We start from the raw sequence: 23405 nt of genomic DNA, 5'->3' as shown, positions 1-23405 counted from the left end.
AGTGAAGTTAACTTGTGTGCAAACATTTGCAAAAGGCAGGTGCCAGGAAGTGACGGAAAGAAAGTTCCACAGGTGGAAATGGTGAACAAAGCTTATTTGTTGGTGTTCCTTCTAGACTCTGAATAATGAAATGAGCAGCACAAAAGGATCCTGGCAAAGATGTATCAAACTTTTACAACACTCCTCCAACCAGGCTGGCACAGACCGACAGCCCGGTCATGTCTCTTCAACAACGTAGAGGATGCTACATCCTATCAGGATATCTGCTGCCACGGTATGTCACACTCATCTACCTTGCACCAGCCTCACATATCCACTGTCGCTCTTCCATGAACCCACAGTATTTTGCTAAGTAAATTTATCAGCAAATGTCTTGTGTGGAAATTCTCTGCACAAATTTAGATTGCATGTACTGAGTCCAGAAGCGAATTAGGCTAGTCAGCCTATTCAGTTTCCAATATTCTAACCCAGGGCAGATACAGGTTTTGTAGAGTAGTAAAGTTCTGACCGACAGTTATTAGTCCAGCCATCTCCATGACTTGGTTCCTCCAATGGAGGACGAGTCGAGGAGTTGAAAGTTTGGCTGATATTCCAAGTGAGGCAGTCTCCAGTCCTTGCCCATTGTGTTACCACAGTTTGTCCATCCATCCTGCATTATGGTATTCCAAGAGAGTTCAGAATACCAGAGTGCCAGGTAGGGATTGGAGACGATTTTCCATCAAGTCTAGCTAATTTCCTCACCACAAAATGGAATAAAGACTTGCATTTATATAGTGCCTTTCACCATCTCAAAAAGTCCCAAATCCTTTACACAGTCAATGAAGTGTTTTCGAAGTGCATTCACTGTTGCAATGTAGGAAACAGAGTAGCTAGAGTACAGCAAGCTCCCACAAACAGCAGGTAGTTCAAATCCACAAGTGATTGAAATCTGGATCAGTGTAGTCTCAATGGCACCTACTTTCAAACAGCCATGGTCAGAGAAAGAGAATGATTACAAACAGGTTGTTTATTGTGGCTACCTACCCAAATTCAGTCTGTCTTGCTCCTGTCCTTAGTTACGATGCTACCTTTCTACCATATGCACTGTTGAAGAGTGAAAAGTACAAAATGTGATCGGCCCTTTGGCATTTTTTCATTCACAACTGGCATAAACACTATGCTCCTACACTCAAGAAGAACTTTTATTTAGAAATATCAGTTTCTGAACTGCTAACACTTGGTAATTCTAGTCATAACTTTAATAAGTTGTAGATAGTCAGTGATGCTTTGACTTCCAAAGGGACTAAAAGTAACACTAAAGCAGTAAAGCTCTGTGCTAACGCTTCATGTATGTTGGAAATTTAAAAAAATCGAAATGGATTAACAACACACAAAATGCAATTGCCTAATTTAAGCATTTAAGCCCTATTTAAACCCTCTCTGCCTTTCTCCTCCTTTAAGACGCCAACTTTAACCAAGCTTTGCTCATCTGCCCTAATTTGACCTTATTTGACTCAGTGTAAAGTTTTGTTCAATAACATTCCTGTGCAGTAAGTTGGGACATTTTGACATGTTAGAGGCACTATGCAAATGCAAGTTGTTGCTGATACTCCTGTATCCTTTCCCCTCTCGTCTTGCCATGCAACACAAGTTAACCTAGGATGAAAGTTCCTGTAATTTTCAATCTTCCTGTTGAGAAGTATCTAGCCTCTATTTGCCATGAACCCAAAGTATTTGTAAGTAAACGTCAGCAATTGGTCTCGTGCAGAAATTCCAAACATGGACAGACAACTACACGTGCTGGAGCACCAATACATTGGGCCATCAAGTGCCCCTGAAATCATACACTTTTGATTTTGCACTAACTACACAAGAACTGGGTCCATTTCAAACTCGGACACCACTCAAATTAGTGATACTTACTCCAGCGTTGCGTTGAAGACCCTTCGGACAGAAGCTAAAAGCAATTCGGGTGAAACTTGTGCCAGTCTGTCCAACAGCAGCTTCAAATGTTTTCTGTACTCAAGGAACATGGCTTCATCTTCACCCTAATGCAAAAATAATAGTGGCGATGGAGGAATAACAGGAAGGTGCTTTGTCACAGACATAGACTTGATTCAGAACCATTCCCAGTGAAACCCATCAGAACACTATTTTCTGGTCAGATTAGCTAAAGCAGACCAATATCACATAGGTCAATTAGAAAACAACAACTAAGGTTAGTAAAAGGATGTATGAGTGACCAGCAGGAATCAAATTTGGTGATATATTTAATTTTGCTTTTCTTGACCTTGGTGTACTTTTCTTTACTCATTCACAAGATGTGGGCATCGCTGGCTAAGCCAGTATCTTTATTGCCCTCAAGGAAGTGGTGGTGAGCCGCTGCCTTGAACCGCTGAAGTTCATTTGGTATAGGTATACCCACAGTGCTGTTAGGGAGGGGTTTCCAGGATTTTGACCCCAGTGACTGTGAAGGAACAGCAATCTAGTTCCAAGGGAGGATGGCATGTGGCTTGGAGGGGAACTGGCAGGTGGTGGTGTTCCCATGCATCTCCTGGTCCTTGTCCTTCTAGGTGGGAGAAGTCACAGACTTGATAGGTGCCGTTGAAGGAGCCTTTGAGTTGCTGCAATGCATCTTGTAGATGGTACACACTGCTGCCACTGTACATCAGCGGTGGAGTGGATGTTGAAGGTGATGGATGGGGTGCCAATCAAGCAGGCTGCTTTGTCCTGGATAGTGTCGAGCTTTGGGTGTTGTTGGAGCTGCACAAATCCAGTCAAGTGGAGAGTTAAGTTGAAAATCCACAACTTGATGTGGACATTAGGTACTTTTAATTATCAATTATTTTTATTCAATAGCTGATCAAATTTTTCAAAATAAATCAGCAAAGAGAATTTTAGAAAGGCATAGTTCGGTTAAATGCCTTATGCCCTGTAAACTGGATTGAAAATGGACAGGTACACTCCCTCCTTAAGATACTGACACTGACTGGCGTACAGTTCTAGAATCATCTTCCAATACCCCCAAGTGGCCATTATTCACGTCGTCATGAAGCTATTAATGTATATATTTTGGAAAATATTTTTCTTTTAAAATAGGAGGTTTAGTCTGCGGGTATGTCTTAACTGGGTTAAAGCCAGCTAGTCTGGGTGCTTTGATATGTACTAGTTTTGATATGTGAGAGAGATAGCAAGCAATTGTATTTTTTGAATAGAGTATTCAAGAAGTGGGGTGAAAATTGACACCTTTCTAATAGCTACCAAGCAATATGTTTATATTACTAATAAAATTGGTACAATGAATGGGGTTTCATTGTTAAAAGGTAAGTTTAAGGAAGGGATCGAAATAGGCTAAAAGGTAGAGATAAAACAATGGACGGAAATACATTTAAAAATAATGGAAATAGGTGGGAAAAGAAAAATCTATGTAAATTATTGGAAAAAATGGGGATCGGAAAGGGGGTGGAGATGGAGGAGAGTTCATGATCTAAAATTGTTCATTGTTCCAGTGAAGCTCAACGCAAACTGGAGGAACAGCACCTCATCTTCCGACTAGGCACTTTACAGCCTTCCGGACTGAATATTGAGTTCAACAATTTTAGATCATGAACTCCCTCCTCCATCCCCACCTCCTTTCCGATCCCCCTTTTTTCCAATAATTTATATAGATTTTTCTTTTCCCACCTATTTCCATTATTTTTAAATGTATTTCCATCCATTGTTTTATCTCTACCTTTTAGCCTATTTCGATCCCTTCCCCCCCCCACCCCACCCCTATCTGTACCTTGCTCGTCCTGCTTTCTACCATTAATGTCACCTATTAGCACATTCCTTAGATAATATCACCACCTTCAAGACCTCTTTGCCTTTTTGTCTGTGACATCTTTTGGCAATCTCCATCTATCAGTGGCCCTCTATCCAGCTCTACCTGTCCCACCACCCCACCCCACCGCCCCCCCCTTAAACCAGCTTATATTTTACCTCTTCTTTATTTTTACTTGGTTCCGATGAAGAGTCATTTGGACTCGAAACGTTAACTATATTCCTCTCCGCAGATGCTGTCAGACCTGCTGAGTTTTTCCAGGTATTTTTATTTTTGTTTTAGTTCAAAGAGACTGGTGAGACAATAAGAATTTAAATTCAATGGTAAAAGCAAAAAACTGCAGATGCTGGAAATCCAAAACAAAAACAAAAATACCTGGAAAAACTCAGCAGCTCTGACAGCATCCGTGGAGAGGAATAATGTTTCGGTCCGTATGAGTCCCATTTGAGTCATACGGACTCGAAACGTTAACTGTGTTCCCCTCCGCAGATGCTGTCAGACCTGCTGAGTTTTTCCAGGTATTTTTATTTTTGTTTTAAATTCAACGGGGCTGGTAGGTATAGCTTCAGTAGTTTTCGGGTGTGCAGAGCAGAGGCAATGTAAGATCAAAAGGCAGCTGCAAGCCTCCAACTGGCTCCACAGTGAAAAGAACCTCATTTTGAAGTTGTAAGGTGAAAATGCTTTCCCTGGTGTTTGGTTAAGTCTATGGGTGGCTGTTGCCTTAATGGAGATTAGTTTGGGAATTTGTTACAAGTTATGATAGTAGTAATCTGTAGCCATGTGTACCTATATTTTAACCTGTGTAAATTAATAAAATGTTCCATTTAGTTTAATATAAAAATCTCGAGAACTAGTGGTCTGACTCCTGAGTTTAGAGTCGCATCTCAAACATAACACTTAAAATTATCGGTTATGACAGTTGTTTAAAGTTTCCCTCTGGGGTTTTTAAATAACTCAGCTTTAACAACTGCATTGGTCATAATAATGTGCATACCTCAACAGGCTTTAAAATGTTACCACCATTTTGTTTGCACATGAACGAAAGGCAAAATATTACAGGCGGTCCTTGGACTAACGACAATTGAAAACCATGTCGTAAGTTGAAATGTCATCGGAACCGATTTTCTCATAGGAATGGCATTATAAATGGGGGATTGGTTTGTGAACCAAGGCCCGATCCCCATCTTTACTAGTTACCCATTTCTCCATTCTGACTTAGTCTCAGGAGTTTGTGTTTGATATCTTGATTAATGATTTCACCCTTTAAGAATCCTGAAAACGGGTTAAAAAGGGTGATAATGGGTCTTTTTGGGCTTAGTCTCTGAACGTTTTTGTGAACGTGAATCCATGTCCCCCCAGCCCAGGGGAACATCACTCCCACGGCGGGCGACCTCCATCCCTGCGTGTTTTATTGATCCGACCCGGTGAATTCAGACCTTTTCTGGCTGCCCAAGGTCCGGCCGACTTGGCTTTGGCAGCGTTGGACGATGCCTGAGCCTGCCTAGGGCCAGTGGGTTGCACGGAACCGGTCGGGTGCGGTGTTCTGGGATGACTGGCGACAACAACCACAGGCACCAGAATCCCATTGTAATCAATGGGGGAGCCATCGGCGGGGCAAGGCCACATTTTTACCGGCAAATCGCGACCTCGGTCCCCACGGGTTTTAGACTTTTGTCCCAATGCATTCAGACCGCTCCCAGAAGCCGACTTCCTTTTGGGGCTGTTCGATGTCAGCCAAGCCAGGCTAGCACCCCCTGGTGTAGTAAAGCGTTCGAGCGCGGGAATTATTTGCCAAAAACCGTTTCCCGGTTTTTGAGCTCTAGTTCCGCTGGGCGGCGGCCCGGTGACTGAAGGGTCCTTGGGGCCGAATGTGAGGAGGGAGGTTTCTCCGCTTCCCCGGGCTTGTTCGGGGTCAGCGACCAAATATATAGAAAAATAAAAGATGGGCGGCACAGAACGTCAGTGCGCACAGATAAACAATTGAACTTGTCCGCTGACGTGACGTCGTAAAGTCGAAACAAGTTGTGAGTTTATAAACGTCGTAAGTGCTGTTCGTCGTAACTCAAACGTCGTAAAGTCGAGGACTGCCTGTGTGAATGTTGAAAATCCAAGATATAAACAGAAAATGCTCGATACACTCAGGTCAGGCAGCAACCGTGGAGAGAGAGGGAGAGAGAGAGAGAGAGAGAGAGAGAGAGAGAGAGGGAGAGAGAGAGAGAGAGCGTGCTCCGTTTCACAGATGCTGCCTGAGCATTTCCAGTATTTTCTGACTGTGTACAGATCAGTAAATAGAAGCCAACCTGGTCTAAGAACACAGAAAATAGGAGGCGTGGGCCATTCAGCCCCTTGAGCCTGCTCCGCCATTCAATTAGATCATGGTTGATCTTCTACCTCAATGTCATTTTCCCGCACTATCCCCATAGCCCTTGATACCTTTAAAATATAGAAATCTATCGATTTCTTCTGGGGCAGAGAATTCCAAAGATTCACCACCTTGAGACTGTGTCCTCTAGTTCTAGAACCACCTCCCCCACCCCCCCACCCACCCACCCGCCCACCCACCCACCCACCCAGCTAGGGGAAACATCTTTTCTGCATAAACCTTGTCGAGCCCTGTAAGAATTTTGTATGTTTGAACAAGATCGTCTTTCATTCTCCTAAATTCTGGAGAATACCAAGCCCCAGTCTCTTCAATCTCTTTTCATAGAACAAGCCTACCATCCCAAGAATCAGTCTGGTCTGTAAGGGTTAGGAACAAAGGCTTCACCTGTGACACATTGAGAGCTTTCTACAAATGTTGATTAGAGTGAGCAGTTTTGCAGATAGATACATTCCTACACACTGGACTTGCTCTTAGCAAAACAATTTTTGCCTAATAGAAAGATACAATTCCATTATACAGTGAAACACTTTGCATTTGCCCTCAGCTAGGCAATGGACTTTATGCAACACAAAATCCCCAACAATTTGAAATGCACAACTTTCTTACCTCATTTTCAAAATTGAATTCTTCATCATAAGTTAATTTCTTTATAACCGCATGCATAATCGCCTACATTGAAAAAAATGGGCAGAGAATGTAAACAGGAGCTAGCGTTTAAGATGAAACAAACCGTTTTATTCTTTACGAGCACATGTAGCTTACCTCAACATTGGCCTTTTGCTGTTCAGTCAGTGCAGGAAGCTGGAGAGAAAATGAGCGTATAAAGTTTGAATACAGGTTACACTGGCCACACTGACTATGCTGTTTTGTTATAGCAATCCACATTACTAAATATAAAAAAAATTCTACAGGAAAAGGATAACATTATAGAGCACACTATTCACTCCCACAGCATTCACTCAGCTAGGCTGCTGATGGAAAGGGAATATAAAAGTCTCATCATCTGGGCTTCTCTGCATGCAGCCAGATAAAGCATTGGTGATAGTCTACCCTCCCTTAGGCTAGGATGCTGTACTCAATTTTCTTTTTTTTTGGGACAGGTAAAGGGCAAAGAGATAACCCTAGAGAAAAGTTCCTATCTTTATAAAAATTCTTTAAGAGTGAATCAAGTAAAGCACAATATAGTAGATTGCAGTAAACAGCATGTGACAGTATATTAAAAAGTGGGATCAGTAAGCAGATATCATGTGCGTAGTTGCCGCACACAACAGCGATACTAAGAGTGGCCACTTCACTGTTTCCCTGGCATGCATGGAACATTGCCCAGTATGAGTGTCACACAACAGGTGAGAGAATCAGTCCCTGTTTAATTACCCAATTCAACTGTATAACCAGTGCTACTGAACTCAATTAATAAAAGCCACAAGTATTCTAGACACCAACTCATGTTAGAATTAAAGCACATTGCATTCAAAAGAAAAACCCTGCCAGGTTTGGTAGCAAGTTTAAGTTTACAAAAAGTTTCAAACTCTAGTTCATGCACTAGTGAGCACAATATTCAAACTCGTGACGTGCTACAAGATAGTAACATGACAAAAACAAACGTTCAGATTTAATTCTGGATATTTAAAACATTACATCTAATTCAAGACTCCAATTTGCCAGTTACCCAGTTAGATTGTTTTGGGATACAACGGTGAACTTCGTACACTTTTATTGCAAGGAGATTTTAGCTCATCAATTCAGTATTAATTGTTGTTCCCTTTACATTTGATATTCTTGCAAATTGTCCTGGCAAGCGCAAGATGAAAAGCTTTGACAAAAAAAGTCACCTTTTTCAGCAATACTCAAGTTCAATACTGCCAAATGACTATTCATATCTTTCTATTTTCTTTTCTCTCATGTACTCATCTAGTCTTCTTCTGAAAGTACCCAAGTTATTTGCCCCAACCACTTCCTGTGGTAATTAGTTCCACTTTCACCACACTGAGGAAACAAATTTATCCTTATTTTCCTATTGGATTTATTAGTAAATATGTTGTCTTTATGGCCCCTAGTTTAGGATTCTTTCACAATGTGTTCAATATGAGGCCCTGTGTTAGAAGCTAACTAAATACTTGCTCCATTTAAATGTAACTATCAAGATGTTCATTTTCCACCGTGTTGAAAATTAGACGACGCGTTGCTACCAAATTTCATCGATCCTAGCAAAGTTATATGCACTCCCGGAAAATAAATTAAAGAACATCATGCCGCACAAAAATTTTCTCTTATGCCACTGTCTGAGCAAAGGCAAACTTTAGTCAGCTCAGTGTCACAGAAAAATCAACCCGTGTGCACTTCAAATTAGGAACAGATGGAATGGATAATTGGCAATTCATCCAGAATTCTTTCAGCGTCATACAAAGACAGTCACAACCTATCCACAAACCTTTACTATGACATACAAAGTAGAAACCAACTCCCCTATGTCTTCCAACTTACTTGTTTAAGCATGTGAAGGTAGTCATAGCAGAAACCAATTATATTAGAGGAAATATCATCGTCTTCATGCACAAGCAGCTTAAGCAGAAGCGGCACTTTAGCTTCCACAGCCTGAAGTGTCACCTGGCTGTTCTTCACATCCCCTGCTTTTACCAGTTTACTCCAACTGGTTATCAAAGCCTGGCCCATTCCATTAACCAGTTTGGAAAACCTTGCCAGGAAGTCAACATCTTCCTCCTAGACAGAAGAAAAATCTAATTATTTTGATGCAATGCAAAAGGATGCAACTAGCTGCAGTTATTTATTTTTTATTCCTTTGGGATCTGGGCATCGCTGGCAAGGGCCGCATTCGTTGCCCATCCCAAGTTTCCCTTGAGAAGATGGTGAGCTGCCTTCTTGAACCTCTGCAGTCCAATGCATTGTAGGTACACCCACAGTGCTGTTCAGAAGGAAATTCCAGGATTTTGACCCAATGACAGCGACGAAACAGTGGTATAGTTCAAGTCAGGATGGTGTGTGGCTGGAGAAGCCAGGTGGTGGTGCTCCCTTGCGTCTGGCACCCTCTGCTGGGTGGTAGAGGTCATAGGTTTGGAAGGTGCTGTTGAAGGAGTCCTGACGAGTTGCTACTGTGCATCTCATAGACGGCACACACTGCTGCCACTGTGCAGTGACGGAGGGGGTGAATGTTTAAAGGTGGTGCATGGGGTGACTTGTTATACAAAAGATATCAAGTCTCGCAAAATTAACAACTTTTGCCCATTGCATTGAACCAACAATGTTTCTTGGATTGTTACTTGGCAATACATCTCTTTTCATCACCAACAATAACATGCCTGCTACAGAATAGCACTGGACTCTTGTCCGATACAACCTCCCCACTTATCAGTACAAATGCATGCTACAAAAGTAGGAAATATCAATGTTTCTGATTCCCCCCCTATACCAATACCTAAAGAATGTTGGCATTGCAACCAAGGCAAGAATCACAACTTTCCCCATCACATATTAAGCCACGTTTACATTAACACAATTGCTTTTGAGCTGGATCATTGTGTAATAACGTTGGACGCTGGTGTTATGTAGACTCTACAGCCTTGCAACAGTCAAAATTGCAACTGATAGCTAGCAAAATGTCACCAAAGGGAGCCAATCCAAATTTCACTGCAGTCTATGTAGACCAAGTGATAAGAGTAACTACATTAATTCATTCACGAGTGCTCGGCCTGAAGGCAGGTCGTTGGGCTCACTGGCTGCTGATGCTTCATCCTGAGCCGTTTTCTTGGCATTTGTGTCAGTGGTGTTTTGTCATTGCTTCCCACTCCCAAGGGCAGACCGAGGAGGCAGGTCGCAAGTCTACTTCAGTTGGAAAAGGAATTGGACCTGCGCTGTTGACAGTATTTTGAACCACACACTAGTCATCTTTCCAACTGAGCTAACTGGCCACAGTAACCACGTTCTAAGAGTGTTTAGCCTGTTTATCACCAGAAATAAAATGTACTGTAGCGCAAAAAAACCCCGTGATTTGAAGACATCAATTCAATCTACCTTGTCAGGTGGTTTCTGACACGCTCATTTCATTTAGCTTAACAGGAATACCAGAGTTAATGGTAACCACCATATTTATTAGTCATAAATATCATGCAATTCTGACAATTACAACTTTCAAACTATCAGAGGGAACCCATCCAAATACAAAGAAAGATGAATACTTGCTGTGATTGTACTGTAGCACGGACCTGCTCAGTGTTGAAGAAGCCAGAAGCGAGTAGCACCTGACAAAGCGATTCTACAAGTTTAGTCTTATCAATAGGGTCCATGCCTTTATTCACTATTTCAAATAGACAGTCACAGGCTTCCTCACGGAGGACTTCCACTGACATGTGACTGAGCAACACATTCACAAACCTACAGAAGAAATAAAGAGAAAAGAAATGTGGATGGACTGTGTACTATGTGAAATTCCTGATCGGAGTCTTTTAGCAGCACAAAGTATTCTACAGTGAAGGTTTCCTGCATTGTTATTCTTTCCTGTTGTGCAATACAACAGCAAAGTCCTGAACCATCTCTGCTGGTTTGTGTGCCTGAAGACACAGAACAGTGGAACTATAGTATTGGATTCTGAGAGCACTTATTCTGCTCCTGTGCCTTGCAAAATCTGTTGATAAAATCTGGAAAAATCAGGGACAGTCTCTTCAACTGCTTGCCCAAGTTCTGACCTTTAATGCATGTCCCATTGATCATATGGGGCATGAGAATGCGGTATCTATTGTTTCAACTGAAGCCTTCCATAACTGCTAGGCAGGGCTAACTTAGCTCAACTTACCAGATTTTTTAGTTTACACAAGCTGCCTGTTCTTTATTAATAGTTCCCTTGCTCTGGAGGAAGCTTGCAGTTGTTATGGTGACAATCCTGCCTGGACTTCATTTATTACAACACCTTTCAAGGACTATTTTATACATGCTCTACTTCTCAGAATGAAAGTACGAAGATCAATTTTGAACTATGCTAAATACACAAACATTAAAGGGAAAGCTCATTGTAATTGACAAATTGTTAAACAAAATGCAATGTGGTATTCAATTTTACACAAACACTAAATTTTGGAAACACTGTTAACCTAACCCATGACATCACTGGGCCCTTCTCTCTCTGTTCTCCATTATTATTTTAAAAGCAGTATAAACCAATGTAGTCATCATACAGAAAATGACAAGCAATTGAGAAACACGATCAGAAAAGTTTAAAATGAGAGCAAATGCTTCTTCACAGCCAGTCTCACAATTTCAGGAACACTTGTGGGTTGACTCTGCAATAATGCATCTTGCTCTATAGCAAGTTAACTTCCTCTTCCTGGACACCTGAATTTTCAATGACAAATTTCACTTTTGCACAAAAATGTGCTGGATTCAGTTTGAAACTGCCAACTCTCAGGCTCTCCCCTTTGCATTATAGAGGACGAATTAAACCAGGGGCCAGACTAAATCATGGTCATCACTTCCCTTTCTCTTTCATGTCCCATGCATGGCATACCTCTTGCTCCCCCTCCCCACTGCAGAAGATCCTGGCAAAATTTGAAAAAACAAAGTACTAAGCAATGGGATAATTTTTTATTCTATACAGTATTAATCTATTTCAGCTATCCCAATGCAAAACAAAGTGCCCAAGGAGGAACACCCACCAGTGGGGAGAGAGGGGTGATGCTTTTGAATATGGGGATAAATCTTTTCTGACTGACAGTATTCAGAGTGGAAGCTCAAGTTTCCATCTGGATCAAGACCACCCAGGAGATGAACTTCAGATTTAGCTACATGGCCCTCAAAGATCGCTCAATTATTTCTTTGGGCAAACAAACTAGAAAAAAACTTACATTTATATTGCACCTTTCATGACCTCAGTACCAGTACCAAAGGAATTCACACCAATGAAGTGCTTATTGAAATGGAGACCCTGCTGTAATGTAGGCAGCCAATTTGCGCACAGCAAACTCCCACAGAAAGCACATATTAAACACCCAACTAATCCAATTACCTCTGGCCACCACACCATTTTACAGCACTGATGGTGTATCACACAAAGAATACTGATGGTGCCCTCTTTGTATAAACAGAACAAAGCTTTTTGTTTTTCACACAATCATTGTCCAACAATGTTGGCCGAAAACAAAAAAGTTCAAAGAAACACGTACCTGTCATTTGCTATCAGATTCAAGTCAATCCAGGATACAAAGGCTCCCACAACCTCAAGGCACTGGCATGTAAGTTCAGAGTTGGTTTCCTGATAGGTGTGCAGGATCTGGTACCAGGATTCCACGAGATTTGGTATACATTGTTCCCTCATTGCATCCTTTATTAAAGTATTTCGTCTACACTCCTTCAGTGACAGAAAGTATTTTTTTAATTCATTGAAAAATTGTTTTAATAAAGCAATACATTGCTATAAAAGCATGATTTCCTCATATTCAATGAAAGGTATAAGAGAATTAAACAATTAAAATACGTACAGGTTAACTCAGTCAAGTACTGTAATACTTGGATAAAAGCAAAACACTGCAGATGCTAGAAATCTGAAACAAAAGCAGAAAATGCTGGAAAAACTCAGGTGGTCTAGCAGCATCTGCAGATAGAGAGAGTTAACGTTTCGGGTCCATATGACCCTTCTTCAGAGTAATACTTGGCTTTTGTTTTTAGAAAGGTATTATTTTTAATTTTTTTTTAACGAGCCATATGTTGGACATCTCTTCACTAGAGGACAGGTTAAAAGTAATGCACAGGCGGATGATGCAGGAAGGAGAAGCTCACTAAATCAGGTATGCGAAAAAACTTCCCTAAAGCCCACAGCTATAGCTAGGTCTGTAAACCTTTTTAACAGTCACACTGAAATAAAACTAGCCTAAATTGAGGGCTGGAAATTATGCTGAGACTGTACTGACATGACACTCCACTAAGAGTGCAACTAACGCACTGATAGGGCTTGTACTGTGATTAAATCAGTTTGAACCCACTGTACTTTTACTTCCAACACCATTATATTTGTTCATTGTGTGTAAATTAGTGTTCAGTTTTGTGAATGGCTGTTGAGATTTTCCACTCAGGCAAATAAGCCACAATAGTATATATGCTACACTACAAAACTCAAAATCATTAACTGGTCAGCAGAAAAAAGCAACACACACTATAAATATATTGTTAGGCCAACAGAAAGGCAAAGAGGTTTAGGGAGATTCCCAAAGGCAGAGAGGCAGAGAATGAGGTAACAGGGTACAGAGCTTCAGGGGGGAGTCTGAGAAATAAGAACCAAATGGGTCTGCCGTTGACGTTGAAGCAAAAAGGTGAGATGGGGGGGCAGGAAACCAGGATGCACAGGAAGCCAGCGAAGACCAAGGGCTGGGATGCAGGGATGGTGAAGGTATACCAACCATTTTACATCACAAGGTTTTGGAGTTATTTGTTGCCAGGGTGGCAATAGACACAATTACCCTTGGTGCATCCAGTCTGCCAGAGGGAGAAGAAAGGCTGAAGTTTCTATTCCTAATCATCACCTGCTGCCATCATATTGAACTGAATAGACATCAAGTGAGAATAGGATTGGGCTCGCTTCTAATAATACTGGAAAATCCAACACTTGTTGCACTGATCCAGAATAGGCAGACAATTGAAGTACTAATAGGACACAGCCACCAACACAACCATTTAAGAAGATAGTTCATGACTCTCAACAAAGATATACCCCAGTGAGGAGGAAGGATTCTAGGAAGGGGATAAACCAACCGTGGTTAACCAAGTTAGTTAAGGACAGTATCAAATTGAAAGAAAAACCATACAATGTGGTAAAGATTAGTGGTAAGCCAGAGGATTGGGAAAGTTTTAAAAACCAACAAAAGATGGCCCAAAAAATAATAAGAGGGAGAAAATAAACTTTTGAGGGTAAACTAGCAAGTAATATAAAAACAGATCGTAAGAGCTTCTTTAAATATATAAAAAGGAAAAGAGAGGCCTAAGTGAACATAGGCCCCTGAGAGAATGAAGCTGGGAAATAAAAATGGGGAACGAGGAAATGGCAGAGGAATTGAATAAATACTTTGCTTCAGTCTTCATGGTAGAAGATGCTAATAGCATTCCAAAAATACTAAATAATCAAGAGGTAAAAGTGGGGGAGGAAATAAATACAATAACTATCACTAGAGAAAAAATACTAGGGAAACTAAAGGGGCTAAAGGCCGACAAGTCGCCTAGGTCTGATGGGTTCATCCTAGGATATTAAAGGAAGCAGCTACAGAGATAGTAGATGCACTGGTAGTAATCTTCCAAGAATCCTTAGATTCTAGAAAAGTCCGAGGGGATTGGAGAATGGCCAATATAACACCCTAATTCAAAAAGGGAGTGAGACAAAAAAAAAACAGGTAACCATAGACCAGTTAGCTTAACATCTAGCATTGGGAAAATTTTGGGGGTCTATTATCAAGGGTGTAATAGCAGAACATTTAGAAATCCATAATCTAATCAAGACAAGTCAGCATGGCTTCATGAAGGGGAAATCGTGCCGAACAAATTTATTAGAATTCTTTGAGGAGGATAGATAAAGGGGAACCAGCAGACATAATATATTTGGATTTCCAAAAGGTGTTCGATAAGGTACTACACATAAGGCTACTTAATAAGATAAGAGCCCATGGTGTTGGAGGTAGTATATTAGAATGGATAGAGGATTGGCTAACTAATAGACAGAGAGTTGAGATAAGGGGGGCATTTTTGGTATGGCAACCTATAACTAATGGATCAACGCTGGGGCCTCAATTATTTACAATATATATTAATGACTTAATGGGGGAAGGAAATGTACTATCTCCAAGTTTGTGGATGACTCAAAAAAATAGGTGGGAAGGCAAATGGTGAGGATGACACAAGTAGTCTACAGAGGGATATAGGCAGGTTAAATGAGGGGGCAAAAATTTGGCAGATGGAGTATACTGTGGGAAAATGTGAGGTTATGCACTTTGGCAGGAAGAATAGAGGAGTTGAATATTATTTAAATGGAGATAGACTGCAGAAGGCTGCAGCACAGAGGGAATTGGGAATCCTTGTGCATGAATCCTAAAAAGCTAACATACAAGTTCAACAGGTAATAGGGAAGGCAAATAGAATGTTGGCCTTTACTTCAAAGAGAATAGAGTATAAAAATAGGGAGGTATTGCTAAAACTATACGACATGAGTTAGACCACACCTAGAATACTCCGAACAATTTTGGTCTCCTTATTTGAGAAAAGATATACTTTTTTAAAAATTCATCCACTCATGGGATGTGGGCTTTGCTGGCTGGACCAGCATTTATTGACCATCCCTGGTGTTGGTGGCAGTCCAGAGAAGGTTGGTCCCGGGTATGGAAGGATTTTCTTATAAGGAGGGGTTGGGTAGGTTGCGTCTGTACTCATGGGAATTTAGAAGGATGAGAGGTGGTTTTATTGAAACATAAGATTTATAGGGGGCTTGCAGAGGGTAAAATCTCAGAGTATGGGGTTGTCCATTTAAAACAGAGATGAGGAGGAATTTCTTCTCTCAGAGGGTAGTCAATATGTGGAATTCTTTACCGCAGAGGGCTGTAGAGGCTGGGTCGTTAAGTATATTCAAGGCTGAGATGGACAGATTGTTAATCAGTAAGGGATTCAAGGGTTCTGGAGAAAAGGCAGGAAAGTGGAGTTGAGGATTATCAGCTCAGCCATGATCTCATTGAATGGCAGAGCAGTTTCAATGGGCCAAATGGCCTACTTCAGCTCCTACATCTTATGCCTCAGCATAAGATCTTCAGTAAAGGGACACATGTAAGAATTGATGAGGTAAAAACATTTTAATACTCAAACTGGGTGCACTGCCTCTTTATCTAATCTGAAGTGAATTATGACGTTTCCGATATAAATTAGTAAACAAAAACCTATTGAAAATTTAAAGGCTCGAAGAGTAAAAGGTCTTTTTTTAAAACTAAAGTTGTTGCTTGATGTTCTTTCCAACTCTCAAAACCAAATTTCAGGAACTCTCAGTCACCATGAACACTGCTTTTTAAAAGGATGGAAATTCCCACTGGCCAGCAGACCAACAAATCAGCACCAAGCAGCATAACCATAATTGACAATTCATTCATTAAGTGCAAAAGTGAAAGCTATTTTGAGGAGGCACATAAATGTTTAAATTTCACTGATAGGAGTTGCCAGAAAGAGCTATACAGTCTGCTGTGGTTGCACATAATTAATCCACTGCACGCATGTGAATACATTTTACAAAATCATAACTTTCTAAGCCAGTCACATAGTTAGTGTCAAACAAGCTATGACAGGTTACACACATGGAAGATCAAATTCATGCTCACCATTCTTACCTCTGCTGTATGAACAATGTCCCGATCTACCACTTCTGCATCGATGGCCATAAGGATTCGCAGATAGAGATCAACTCCTCGAGGATTGAGGCCAACGACTGAGAGAATGTCAAAGAAGAACTTGGGCCACTTAGTAAGATATTCCGCTAAAAAAAGCATGGCAAAGACTTGAGCCGCTTTGTTGCGAATAAACGTCTTCTCTGGGTGCGGACTCACAGTCTGCGATAAAAGATAAATGGGAAGGGTTCAATGTTTAAGAGGTGCTCAGGAGCAAACTTTAAAGTACCTGCCTCCCACTGAATCAGGAGCTTGTGCCAACAGCTCGATAAGAAAATCAAAAAAATATTTTAGTTAAAGTTAGTTATCATTATTGAGATGGACATTTAGCAAGAAAGTAACAGGGCCAATTTTAAACAATCTCCACAGGTCCAGATTTTTCCTCCTCATCTTTGTTGTCAGAATGATTTAACACAGGAGGCTATTTGGCCCACCACGCTTATGCCAGCTCTTTGAAAGCTATCCAATTAGCCCCATTCCCCTGCTCTTTCCCATATAACAAAGTTAACTATTTAAAGGTTACTTGCAAGTATCAGAACCAATTTTGAAAACACATTCCTAGTCATGTAGGCAGTTTCAAGATTTCGTTCAGTATAATAATTATAAACTCACTTGAGCCTGAAGCCAGGTCATCATGGTTTGTCTAATGAGTTGATGTTGTGCTTCAGTTAGAACGGCATACCTGTAACATTAAAAAAAACACTTTCTGTACACAACAGTCTCAAGACATGACCAAAATAATAAAAAGGTAGCTGCACTTTACATGGCTTGCAACAGGAAGCCATGTTGAAGTGTCACAATATCTATCATATGCCAAAATCTGTCAGGCTATACATCTGAATCAACATTTTACACAAGGATTATATTATAAAAGGGAAAGACTTATTTATTATAGCGCTGTTCCCAATCTCAGGTGATCTCAAAGTGTTTCACAGCAAATGAAGTACTTTTTGAAGTGTAGTCACTATTGTAATGCAGAAAATGCAGCAGCCACCTTGTACACAGCAACCTCCCACAAACAGTAATGTGATAATGACCAGAAAGTCTGCTTTAGTGATGTTGATGGAGAGATAAATATTGGTTGGAACACCAGGGATAATTCCACTGCTCTTCGAAATAGTGCCACCCAGATGGAGGGGATCACAGAGCCGCAATTTAATGCCTCATCTGAAAGATGGCACCTCAGACGGTGGAGCACACCCTCAGTCTTGAATTTTGTGCTTAAGCCCCTGGAGTTAGGACTTAAACCTAAGTTCGAGGAGATGGTGTTACCAACTGAGCCACAGCTGACAAGCTATTAGGATCAACCTTAAGGGCACGCCACACAATAGATACAGCAGAGTACACCACACCCAACTACTCCGTCAATTTTATAAATATTGAGCCCCCATTAAATGCAAGTTACTATCAAGAGTGTCAATGCTGCTGGTAACCTCGAGTCCCACTGAAAAAAAAATGAAGACTAGAAGCTGAAAGTTCACCCCCAAATACACTGACTTCTTTATGCCCTCAGCAAGAAAATCAATCTATTCCTGGGGTTACGCCAATCACACATTCCCCAAAATTAGATTAAAATGAGTCATGCAAGAATCCATGGTCATAAAAGCAGAGTAGCAAACATTCAATAAGAAAAAATTCAAAAGGGAAAATGAAAACCATATCAACAATGGCACCAGGGCTTAGTTGGTTACTAATTCTGTTGCTGTCATTTAAATACTCCTACCTTCAATGTGAAGGATCATGAGTCTGCACTAAAACCAAATCTACCGATTTAGAAAATCATTGTAATTGTGCTCAAAATACAATGGAATCAGAGCATAGAAGGAGGCCATATGGCCCACGGCATCTTTGCCAGCTCTCTTATACTGTTACTATTTAGGCCTGCACTTTCCCCATAGCACTGAATTTATTTTCTTAATGAGGTATATATGTCCAATGCCCTTTGAAAGTTACTAGTGAATCGTGCTTTCATCACCCTTTAGGGCAGCACATTCCAGATCATAACTTGCCAAGTGAAAATAAAACTTCTCTTCATGCTCCCTTGCCCTGGGGTTTTTTGACAATTATTATTAAATCTGCGTCCTCCAGTTTACTGACCCTCCTGCCAGTGGAGAAAAGTTTCTTCCATCAACAAAAATCCTCTTAGTCAGTCAATCCTTTTAAGAGGTAACACAATGCTAGCGGTGGCAGTGTAGTGTCTCCACAACAGTGAATAAGTACAGCATGAAAAGTTCATTATAATTACGGGTAAAGAACTTGATGGAAAAAAGATCACAGGAAATGCAAACAGAGAGAGTTATGTAGATTCATAGATTAAAACAATGCAAAACGGCACATTATCTAAGACAAAGTAAAAAAAAAAAGATATTGATAAGAAATGGTACAAAAAGTAGTGCGGATGGACGTTTTCCAGTTTTCTCTGTTCCTTTCACCCTGATCACATTTCCTCTGTCACGATCCTGCACTCAAGTGTAACATTGAGGAGGATCAGGCAATTTCAGTGACACTTACATCTGCCATGCTCTGCTGCTAAAACCAGTATGTTCAGTACATGGAAAACATCACTGTCATAATTAATCACTAGGGAATATAAATATTTCTTTAGAAATGACTTGTCAATGAACTCTAAAATAGAATAAAAACAAAAAAACTGCGGATGCTGGAAATCCAAAACAAAAACAGAATTACCTGGAAAAACTCAGCAGGTCTGGCAGCATCGGCGGAGAAGAAAAGAGTTGACGTTTCGAGTCCTCATGACCCTTCGACAGAACTTGAGTTCGAGTCCAGGAAAGAGCTGAAATATAAGCTGGTTTAAGGTGTGTGTGTGGGGGGCGGAGAGATAGAGAGACAGAGAGGTGGAGGGGGTTGGTGTGGTTGTAGCGACAAACAAGCAGTGATAGAAGCAGATCATCAAAAGATGTCAACAACAATAGTACAATAGAACACATAGGTGTTAAAGTTAAAGTTGGTGATATTATCTAAACGAATGTGCTAATTAAGAATGGATGGTAGGGCACTCAAGGTATAGCTCTAGTGGGTTTTTTTTTATTTTATATAATGGAAATAGGTGGGAAAAGGAAAATCTTTATAATTTATTGGGAAAAAAAAGAAGGGGGAAACAGAAAGGGGGTGGGGATGGGGGAGGGGATTCACGACCTAAAGTTGTTGAATTCAATATTCAGTCCGGAAGGCTGTAAAGTCCCTAGTCGGAAGATGAGGTGTTGTTCCTCCAGTTTGCGTTGGGCTTCACTGGAACAATGCAGCAAGCCAAGGACAGACATGTGGGCAAGAGAGCAGGGTGGAGTGTTAAAATGGCAAGCGACAGGGAGGTTTGGGTCATTCTTGCGGACAGACCGCAGGTGTTCTGCAAAGCGGTCGCCCAGTTTACGTTTGGTCTCTCCAATGTAGAGGAGACCACATTGGGAGCAACGAATGCAGTAGACTAAGTTGGGGGAAATGCAAGTGAAATGCTGCTTCACTTGAAAGGAGTGTTTGGGTCCTTGGACGGTGAGGAGAGAGGAAGTGAAGGGGCAGGTGTTGCATCTTTTGCGTGGGCAAGGGGTTGTGCCATACGAGGGGGTTGAGGAGTAGGGGGTGATGGAGGAGTGGACCAGGGTGTCCCGGAGGGAGCGATCCCTACGGAATGCCGATAAGGGGGGTGAAGGGAAGATGTGTTTGGTAGTGGCATCATGCTGGAGTTGGCGGAAATGGCGGAGGATGATCCTTTGAATGCGGAGGCTGGTGGGGTGATAAGTGAGGACAAGGGGGACCCTATCATGTTTCTGGGAGGGAGGAGAAGGAGTGAGGGCGGATGCGCGGGAGATGGGCCGGACACGGTTGAGGGCCCTGTCAACGACCGTGGGTGGAAAACCTCGGTTAAGGAAGAAGGAGGACATGTCAGAGGAACTGTTTTTGAATGTAGCATCTGTTCCGATGATGCTACATTCAAAAACAGTTCCTCTGACATGTCCTCCTTCTTCCTTAACCGAGGTTTTCCACCCAAGGTCGTTGACAGGGCCCTCAACCGTGTCCGGCCCATCTCCCGCGCATCCGCCCTCACTCCTTCTCCTCCCTCCCAGAAACATGATAGGGTCCCCCTTGTCCTCACTTATCACCCCACCAGCCTCCGCATTCAAAGGATCATCCTCCGCCATTTCCGCCAACTCCAGCATGATGCCACTACCAAACACATCTTCCCTTCACCCCCCTTATCGGCATTCCGTAGGGATCGCTCCCTCCGGGACACCCTGGTCCACTCCTCCATCACCCCCTACTCCTCAACCCCCTCGTATGGCACAACCCCTTGCCCACGCAAAAGATGCAACACCTGCCCCTTCACTTCCTCTCTCCTCACCGTCCAAGGACCCAAACACTCCTTTCAAGTGAAGCAGCATTTCACTTGCATTTCCCCCAACTTAGTCTACTGCATTCGTTGCTCCCAATGTGGTCTCCTCTACATTGGAGAGACCAAACGTAAACTGGGCGACCGCTTTGCAGAACACCTGCGGTCTGTCCGCAAGAATGACCCAAACCTCCCTGTCGCTTGCCATTTTAACACTCCACCCTGCTCTCTTGCCCACATGTCTGTCCTTGGCTTGCTGCATTGTTCCAGTGAAGCCCAACGCAAACTGGAGGAACAACACCTCATCTTCCGACTAGGGACTTTACAGCCTTCCGGACTGAATATTGAATTCAACAACTTTAGGTCGTGAGTCCCCTCCCCCATCCCCACCCCCTTTCTGTTTCCCCCTTCTTTTTTTTCCCAATAAATTATAAAGATTTTCCTTTTCCCACCTATTTCCATTATATAAAATAAAAAAAAAAACCCACTAGAGCTATACCTTGAGTGCCCTACCATCCATTCTTAATTAGCACATTCGTTTAGATAATATCACCAACTTTAACTTTAACACCTATGTGTTCTATTGTACTATTGTTGTTGACATCTTTTGATGATCTGCTTCTATCACTGCTTGTTTGTCGCTACAACCACACCAACCCCCTCCACCTCTCTGTCTCTCTATCTCTCCGCCCCCCACACACACACCTTAAACCAGCTTATATTTCAGCTCTTTCCTGGACTCGAACTCAAGTTCTGTCGAAGGGTCATGAGGACTCGAAACGTCAACTCTTTTCTTCTCCGCCGATGCTGCCAGACCTGCTGAGTTTTTCCAGGTAATTCTGTTTTTGTTCTAAAATAGAATAAGTGTTTATATATATATATATACATACACACACACACACACAAACATTAATCGTGTATTAATTGAATATTTCTGAAAAGAGAGACATGTTGCTGACGCTTTTTGTCTTGTACTCATCAGGACAAATGTAAGAATGCCAAATTTCAAACAAGCACAACAATTTATACTATGGCACAAGGTGTTGACTGGTTGGCTAGTTGACCGATTGGCTCTGTCGCCCTGGAGAAAGAACTATAGACTCGCCAGGCTGCCGGTTAATTCAAAAAAGACGCAAGGCTTGAACACATTTCTTTTGTTTGCAAAGGACAGGTCCGTGCATATGAATGTATGCCCCTTGGAGCAAGGGTAAATGAGGCACGTTATGAGCTTAACTGATCATCTTAAATTGGCTGGTGTAGCCAGCTATTAGTGCACTCAGGATTGTTCACCAAGTGCTGCCCAATCACAATCATATCTAATAGTATACATTTTGAATTGAATGTTTATTTGTATTCAAGTGGTGGGCATTAACTGGGGGTTAACTTGTGTTCCTATATATAGGAGCAGACTGAAATTGTGGTGCTTCGATTTACATGTTTGCAATACATCAGTAAATAAAAATTATAAAGTATGTAAATCCTTCATCCCAGGCTGTGACAGAAGACAGGCAGATACTATATAGCATGTATAGCATTCTACATGTACTCTTACCTGAATTTAATTTGATGTTCCAATACTTGAATACAAAAGAACTTTACATGGTCATCACTGTGGATAAGAAAAACAATTGCAATGGTTTGTCTCCTCTTGTTGACACACAACACAAATCGTTATAAATGTCACCCACCCCAAATTCAGAAATTCAACAACCTCCTTAGCTTCCTATCCCATTCACCTCTAATACAACATTTAAACTTTCTTTTCAAAAAGAAAAACTCTTTTCTGCTACAACGGAGAACAAAACACATTTAAGTTCCTACCTGTATATTCCCTGTGCTAATGCTTCAGCGCACAGTTGCCATGCATGCTGGGAAATCTTCAGCTGTTCAAAATATGCCAATGCCTGGAGAATGGATTCAAAGAAAACAATTCAGTTTAATATTTTCATCCTGGGTTAAACAGAGATTGGTCCTTGACCTTTCTCTTCCCCGAATTTGCTTCTCTCTTTAAGATGCTGACCTTTTCCGGGTTATGGCTGCACATGCTCGCCTGCAATCCCAAGTGACCATTCAACACCTGTGCACCCAGACAGTGATCATCAATAAGCAATTTTGGTACGCGCACACAACAGGTGGTACTGAGGCCAACCGACAAGGGTCTTGTCTGAGGTCAGCTAATCCTGCACAAACAAATTACCAACCCCGGGACCTTCTGGTACATATGATTTAGAAGGCCAGACACTGCCTTTACCCAGGTCACTGGGGAGCTCACGTGCTAATTTCTAAAGGTGACCAAAGATCTTTCAAGGAGCAAGGACTGTTTCCTATATGCCATGTCACTCCCCTCAGCTTTTGTGTGAGCAGGGCACAAGAAATCGTAGCACGAGAAAAAGCCAGCCATCAGGCCTACCCCTTCCAGAGACTGCATGCAATCTGCTTTAAAATATAAAGCATATGGGATCCTGGGCT

At 41.7% G+C, this 23405-nt stretch overlaps 1 protein-coding gene across 2 annotated transcripts in view; it reads right to left on the bottom strand.

Moving 5' to 3' along the window:
• The window catches only part of xpot (exportin, tRNA (nuclear export receptor for tRNAs)), a 53158-nt gene that overhangs the window by 24949 nt on the left and 4804 nt on the right, over window positions 1-23405 (bottom strand). The window contains exons 3-12 of one of the 2 annotated variants that reach the window (XM_041216124.1): window positions 22758-22840; window positions 22489-22545; window positions 17207-17276; window positions 16529-16756; window positions 12356-12540; window positions 10406-10574; window positions 8670-8906; window positions 6948-6986; window positions 6792-6854; window positions 1903-2027 (exon numbers count right to left, since the gene is read on the bottom strand). In XM_041216124.1, coding sequence (XP_041072058.1) covers window positions 1903-2027; window positions 6792-6854; window positions 6948-6986; window positions 8670-8906; window positions 10406-10574; window positions 12356-12540; window positions 16529-16756; window positions 17207-17276; window positions 22489-22545; window positions 22758-22840 — 1256 coding nt within the window. The remainder of the gene's footprint in view (window positions 1-1902; window positions 2028-6791; window positions 6855-6947; window positions 6987-8669; window positions 8907-10405; window positions 10575-12355; window positions 12541-16528; window positions 16757-17206; window positions 17277-22488; window positions 22546-22757; window positions 22841-23405) is intronic. The other variant, XM_041216125.1, reaches the window with a different exon arrangement.

This window comes from Carcharodon carcharias, chromosome 21 (assembly GCF_017639515.1).
Source record: "Carcharodon carcharias isolate sCarCar2 chromosome 21, sCarCar2.pri, whole genome shotgun sequence".
In the NCBI taxonomy this organism is placed as follows: domain Eukaryota; kingdom Metazoa; phylum Chordata; class Chondrichthyes; order Lamniformes; family Lamnidae; genus Carcharodon; species Carcharodon carcharias.
This window is presented reverse-complemented; position numbering and strand designations above follow the sequence as displayed.